Raw genomic sequence first — 6,738 nt, 5'->3', positions numbered from 1 at the left:
GCCTGGAGAGCCGCCATCAGAAGAAGGCCCCGGAGCCCTGGCCACCCCACCGCTGCCCTTCACCTCCTCGCTGCCCCCCCGTAGAGCTCCTCGGCTTTTTCCACCGTCGCAGCCAGTTCTCGCCGCCGGCTCCACTCCCCCTTCCAGCCCCCCCCGCCCTCAACCTCCGCGCCGGGATTTACCCCCCCGCTCCCACCCGGGGCGGCCGCAGGACCCTGCGCACAGCGGCTGAGCCGGTAGTACCGGGCCGCCGCCGCCACCCCTCTCTGCCCGCTCTCTGCCGGTGCTGGGCCCGGTCCGGGCCCGGCCCGTTGCGGCGCTCACCGGGACGCGGCGGTGGTGGCGCCCGTCTCCATGGCGACCACCACGCTCCGGGGGCCTCGCGGGGCTGTCCAGGCGGGTGCCTGCACGGCGGGGCCGGGGCCGCCCCTCCACGGATCAGCCGCCGGGGGAGAAAAGAGGATGCGGGGGACGGCGGTGGGGGATGATGTACCCACCCCGCAGGGGCCGCCTCGGTTTTGCCCGTTCAGGCGGCTCTCGACCCCGGGGGGTCCTTCCCGGCCCATATCCCGGAAGGCAGCGCGGCGGCTCTCTCTTTCGCCGCCATCTTGATTCGCAGCCGTGGGGGGTGAGCCGGGGAGCGGCGGCGCGGGGTGAAGGGAGGAGGGGGCGCTGCCCCCGCCATGGGGCCGTCGGCGGGCGCGGGGCTCCCGGGGCGTTGCGGCTGCGGCCGTGCGGAGCGGGTAGAGGGCGGGATGGCGCCGATGTGCGGCGGATGGGCCCGGCCGCAGGTTGAGGCCCGCGGCTGAACGGGGGGGGGCGGAGGCTGAGGCGCCTGGAGCGTCCTGTGCTGTGGGGACGCGGTGGGGTCCGCTTCCGTCCCCCGTGAGGCGCAGCTCGTCCGGGGGAGGCTGGGGGCCTTCGTCCCCTCGTCACCTTGCTCTTGGGGGCCCCCGGTCCCGGCCTGCGGCATGTCCCGCTCGCTGGGCTGGTCGGAGCGGCCGGCCTGGGAGGCTCACGGCTTGTGTGTCGTTTCTAGGCCTGCTGGGACCAGGGCTTCAGGAGGACACCATGACCGGGAGGTGAGTGACCTGCCCCGAGGTGGCTACCGGTTCGCTGTCACAGTGTACTTCTGACGAGTCCTTTTGCAAACTGAGCACTTCCGACAGTGTTTTGATAAAGCTGCGGGCAATGATCCGTTTTTCTGTGGCTGCCGTGATTTTTCAGGACAGCTCCCTTACCCAGTATCCTACTGGGCCCTCTTTTAAGCACCCTCAGTTGTGTCTCCCTATTCTGAAGCCTCTGCATTAAGTTGGTTGTAGCTGTTCATGTGGTGTGCCACATTTTCCCCGGCCCGTCAGTAGATGTGGGATATTAATGGTGTTTTTGCTAGCACAGTGTTTGTGAACCTTCAGTGTACAGTAGAGGCTTTCCGTATTGTTTCTTTGAGTAATGGCTACTGTGCCATTGAGTCTTCTTAGGGATAGAGGGGTTGAGATTGTAAATGGTGGAGGGATTGAATCTGAATCACAGCTTTTTGTCTTAATGTTTATCTGTGGAGCTTTATGTTCTGTTGTGCATGTGTTGAAGGTAGAAGTGGGTAGCTTTGTTTAATACCACTGTATTATGAGACAGTTGCTGCATGCAGTTGAGACAGTCCTGATGTGCACGTGATGTGTGGAATGAGCCTTATAATTGCTTTACCTGGGTAATACAGACAGGTCCTTGTGAAGAATTCTTGAGAAGTTTGTGTGATGTCACTTGTCCAGTGCACGTGGGGCTGTCTCTCTGACAGTCCACATAGACTGGAGTTAATTCCTTTGAGGCTACAAATTAACAGAGGTTAATATCTTCTATAGCAGTTATCGCAACACAGGAGACTCAGTTTATGTGGTGTGTAGAAGAAAAGTAATGTTTACTCATCACAGTGTTTGTAGACATTTTAAAACATAACGCTTGCTAATGTTGAAGCCCTTTGGGTTTAGTATGAAACCTGTAGTGCCAGAAGTTTATTACAAGCAGAAAGATACAAAGTTCTCATAAATAGTTTATGTCCCAGTTACTTAGCTTTCCTGTGTGGACCGAATGTAAGGATTTGCAGTAATTTGTAAAAGCAAAAGCAGTGGGGTTTTTCCTCAGCTAAATCTCTACTGGTGTGGAAATACTTTCTGCGGAAACAGCACATGATTTGTTTTCACGTTTCACTTTTGAGTGAATTACAATTTGTAAATTTTTTCCATGTGTTTAGGCTGTGGTGCAAGGCCATTTTTGCTGGCTACAAACGTGGCCTCCGAAACCAGCGGGAGCACACTGCCCTTCTGAAAATTGAAGGTGTTTATGCACGTCAGGAGACAGACTTCTACTTGGGCAAGAGGTGTGCTTATGTATACAAAGCAAAAAAGTAAGTCACTTCCAAATTAACCAACTCCTATTATCAGCTTTTGCAAATGCCAGGGTGTGAGCAGTGTGTTTATAGAGCTGCTGTTAGAATAAAAAGAAATTGGGCTTAATTTGTCAATAGAATGTCCATGGAGTACTATGTAGACCAGTTTCCTGGCTTGGTTTCATTTTTAAAGTCCATGGTTATTTTTGCTTTAATTAGCATGTGTGTCCTTAATTCAGATCATGAAATTATGTGACATGATCATTTGCTGTTATACATGATATGTTAGAGAGTAAATGAGATGAGAACCAAATTTTGCCCGAGAGTGGCAAAAACTGAAGGCAGCTTGATAAACTGAGGTGAGGTGAATTTGTGTCGTACTATGAGCTGTTGAGTTATTAAAAAGCAGAATTATTTTGTGAACCCTGGAGGAATTTGTGCCCAGGCATTTGTATGCCTATGTCAGAGCACTGTCACTTCTGCTCTGCTGGCATTGGCAGAGGCATTAAGAACAGTTATTTACTACCCTCCATTTAATTTTTTTCTTTGAGTGTAGTTCTTAGAGTTCAGAATTGCCTGGAATAAAATTGATCAGACCATTAACTTGACCACCATAATTTCCAAGATGACTTTTTTCCTAAAGCAGTCTTTTGCAGCCCTGCCTTTGGTGTGCTTGGAGAAATCTTACAAACAAGATACTGCATTTTGTTTGGAGTTGAAATTGATGACTTTTTAGCTTGATTGTATCAGCATCAGTGTTTTCCAAATTTTTAAGCTTAGTAACTTGTTAGTAGTTCTTCAGTGGAGCTTCTGATAAATTAGAAGCTGCAATACTTACCTATTTGAAAGGTACAGTGAAAATCCCACACCTAGCAAATTTCACAGGTAAATAAAAGCGGAAGGTGGTCCAATTAAAGATGGCTGTGGATTAAAGTTAAATGCCTTAATTTATTCCTTGCTGTGGAATAAAAGAGGCTGTGTTGTCTGCCCCATCACTGATCAGCCCTGTACGGAGCTATGAGTGGTGTTCTCAGCAGTTCTTTTTCCCCTCTTTTTTCAGCAACACTGTAACCCCTGGTGGCAAGCCCAACAGGACACGAGTCATCTGGGGGAAGGTAACCCGCGCCCATGGGAACAGTGGCATGGTTCGTGCCAAGTTCCGTTCCAACCTTCCTGCCAAGGCCATTGGACACAGAATCCGGGTGGTAAGTGGATTTATTTTAGCAGCAAGATATTTATCAGCAGGTTTTGGGGTGCTTTTTAATCCCACGTAGTAAGAGGGAAAAGCTTGAACTACGTTTTTTTTCTGTTGCTGTTGTGTATTCAAGATGAGTCTTTGATAAGTGCTCCTTTTGGAGCTGTGGGAGGTTTATTGCTGGCTGCTTCTCTCATCAAGGGTTTTGTGTGCTTGCTCAGGTTGTCTGGAAAGGGTCTTCGAGTTCTGGGGCTCTTACTTGGCTCCCTTCTAAAGCTATCCTGATTTCCTTGGATCTTGTACATGTATTTTTGCACCCTTCTACTCCAGTTCCCACCATTGATAGATTTTTCTCCTACCTCCCAAGTGTTTTAACTGAGGGGTGTGCTGTCCTGACACATCCACTAGTACCTGCTCCACAGTCGATGTTTTAGCCACAAGACTGCAGGGAGACTGTCCCTTTAGGTTCCTCACCCAGAGTTTTGATGCACTATCTTTTCTTGTGATGTTACCAAATGAAGTATCAGAAGGGTGCAGTCCTTCCTTTCTGTCTTTCTCCTGTGCCTTAGAAAAAGCACAGTAGGACCGGCACAGTAAAATCCTGAAACTAATACCTGTGAGGACTCTTCTGTCAGTGAGCAGGAGGGCTGGCTGCCCGGGGAGCCTGTAGAGCAGCACAGTGCTACTTCAAGTCACTGAACTAGTGGTTAATGGTTTTCCATTCTTGCACCTCTTCTCTGTAAATGGGAGGTCACTTTTATGGTAGTTGAAGAGATTGATGATCTGGATTGTAACTGCAAAACTTGTGTTTAAAGCGGTACAGTCCAATAACAAGATTTCTAACATGATTCTATCTATTTTTGTCTTTTACAGATGCTGTATCCATCTAGGATTTAAATTTTTATTGGAAATAAAATGGAGAATCTGTTTAATTTTTGTACACTTCTGATTTTTATCCCCTCCGCCTATTTTGAGGGACTTTTTCAGTAGCATGTGGGAATTCACAGCGCAGGGCTGGAGTAGTGACTCCAAGGTAGACGAAATGGAGATTTGACCTGTGCTTGGCCAGGCTTTTGTAGAGCAGACCACGTTTTAAAGACAAGTAACTGGCAGCCTTTACTGCGGACCTGTCTGTACCTCCCATTGTGGAATCTGACTGGTTTTTAGGGCTAAACAATAAATTTTTACAACTTCATAAACTGTGCACACAGGCTTTATGTAGAACACGAGAAATAGTTCCTTGCCTACCTGCTAGAGGGAAACTTCTTGTTCCTGTTTCTCTTGTACTTGGCGAAGACTTCTGTTGAGATGAAACTGTGTAATGGGACACTAAATCATTGCAGGTGTAAGTCCTAGCTTGCATCTAAAAAAGGTGGTCCTAGAAGAATGCGAGCGTATGTACCTGGGCAGCATGCATGCCTGTAACATCTGCTCTGTGAAACTGACTTACGCACGTTTTCATCACGCAGCTCTAGTGTCTGAGCGCTAATACTTGTTGGTTTCTTGTCCAGCCTTATCATGGTGTGTATTGTGGGGTGGGGAGGATCTTTACATCAGGCTAGTGCGTCACTTTCAGGCGTTCTTTATGGTTTGTTGAACAGTAAGGTGGTGAAAAATGAATTTAAGGATTCTTAAAGTGCAAGTCTCAGAATTTCTTAGTACATCCCTCAAAAATACTGGGTACTTTTAAGGGAGGTTTTAGGCAGCTGCAGGTTGGCGTGGTTACTGCTGATGTCACAGTCCCAAAATGACCTCTCAATACCCTGGGTGGGTGATAACACTGATTCCGTGTAGTTGTCCCGTCTTTGGAAAGCATCCCTAGGCGGTGAGGTGGGTGAGTTGCATCCCTAACTTTCCCTCGGTCCTGCTCCAGCGCAGGTGCTTCCCTGTGAGCAAGAGCTTCCTTCTGCCTGTGTGCGACAGGGAGCCCTCTGAGCCGGGGGCTTCCCTTGTCTCCTGCAGCGGGCTGGTATTTCGTGACTAATCCTTCTGAAGGAGGTGGGAGTAGTCATGTATTCAGAGTATGGTATTGAGCAAATCAAGATTTTCTTTTGAATGGCAATGCAAACAAAACCGGGACCTGGCTACTCAGCTCTGGTATGGAAATTATTTTGCTGGACTTGCTTCAACAACTAAACCTGCTGTGACTGCTGTCTCCAACAGCAGGGGAGGGCTTGCAGTGGAAAGCTGCATTTTTTTGTAACGTGGAGAGGAACTGCGGCTTATGGGATGCTGGGTCGGGTCAAACAGGGCTTTGGTCTTCTGCAAATACCAACAGGTTGTACCCATCGGATTCAAAGAAGGGTGGGGTGGAATACAAATTGAATTTCCAGTTCTAGGCATTACCAGAGGAAGGAGGAGGAAACATAGTGGGCAAATCGGACTGTAACAGCAGATTAGTGGGACTGTGGTCCCTATCACGTAGCTGGATTCTGCTGATGAGAAGGTAATAAGTGCTCTTGAGTTTGAGGTAAGATGCCCAAAAATAACGTAATGATCCCTTTTCTCTCCCCTTTCATCTCTTTCTATGGTACCAGACTGCTGAGGTACAAAGCCTGTTCCTGGGAGGTCCAACATCAAATAGCCTATGGCTACAGTTTTTGAGTCTGTGTCAAAACTCCACTATTTCCTTTCACATTCATTTGGTCCCACCAAAACTGGTGTGTTTGCTTGTACCTGGTAGCTGCCGAGAGCAGCAGGCGTAGCCTGTTTCAAGGCCTTTGCGATGCAAGTGCCTTTGCTACAGCAACCCCCTTCCACTCCTTTCCCCAGCAGCACAGTAAACTGGTGTCTGGGAGGAAGCTATGGCATCAGAAAAGCCTGCTGTCCGCTGCTTCGTGGACCCAACCACCTGGGAGCTCCTCAACCTGCTGGACAGAGTGGGGAGGCAAAATGGACGGATGCTGGTGGTGGAGGTGGACGATGACAATGTGAGAACTCCCTCAGTGCTGGTGGATTTTGTCCAGGACCTGTTTGGCACAGCTGACGTCAGGGCTAAACTACAGCAGGTGGAGAGGGTGGAAGAGGAGGATGATGTTCGGCCCCATCTGATTTTTATGCTGTGGCAAGCAACTATGGTGAAGAAGCTCATGCGGTGGGATTACCTGGATGAGGCCCTCTGGGATGTGAGGAACCTCCTCCCCTGCCTGCCAGACATGCT

The 6,738-nt window shown here is 49.4% G+C and overlaps 1 protein-coding gene across 1 annotated transcript; it reads left to right on the top strand.

Moving 5' to 3' along the window:
* Nucleotides 1-1,045: 1,045 nt before the first annotated feature.
* RPL35A (ribosomal protein L35a) lies at nucleotides 1,046-4,507 on the top strand. Its single transcript, XM_009883350.1, has 4 exons — nucleotides 1,046-1,082; nucleotides 2,249-2,401; nucleotides 3,444-3,588; nucleotides 4,452-4,507. The coding sequence occupies exons 1-4, from the start codon at nucleotides 1,072-1,074 to the stop codon at nucleotides 4,473-4,475; spliced, it is 333 nt and encodes a 110-aa protein (XP_009881652.1). The 5' UTR covers nucleotides 1,046-1,071; the 3' UTR covers nucleotides 4,476-4,507.
* The last annotated feature ends 2,231 nt before the right edge of the window (nucleotides 4,508-6,738 follow it).

This window comes from Charadrius vociferus, unplaced genomic scaffold (assembly GCF_000708025.1).
Source record: "Charadrius vociferus isolate BGI_N301 unplaced genomic scaffold, ASM70802v2 scaffold214, whole genome shotgun sequence".
Classification (NCBI taxonomy): Eukaryota; Metazoa; Chordata; class Aves; order Charadriiformes; family Charadriidae; genus Charadrius; species Charadrius vociferus.
This window is presented reverse-complemented; position numbering and strand designations above follow the sequence as displayed.

Coding starts and splice junctions, on each gene's coding strand:
- RPL35A (XM_009883350.1), top strand. Junction 2,402..3,443: donor TATGTATACAAAGCAAAAAA/GTAAGTCACTTC, acceptor CTCTTTTTTCAG/CAACACTGTAACCCCTGGTG. Junction 3,589..4,451: donor TTGGACACAGAATCCGGGTG/GTAAGTGGATTT, acceptor TGTCTTTTACAG/ATGCTGTATCCATCTAGGAT.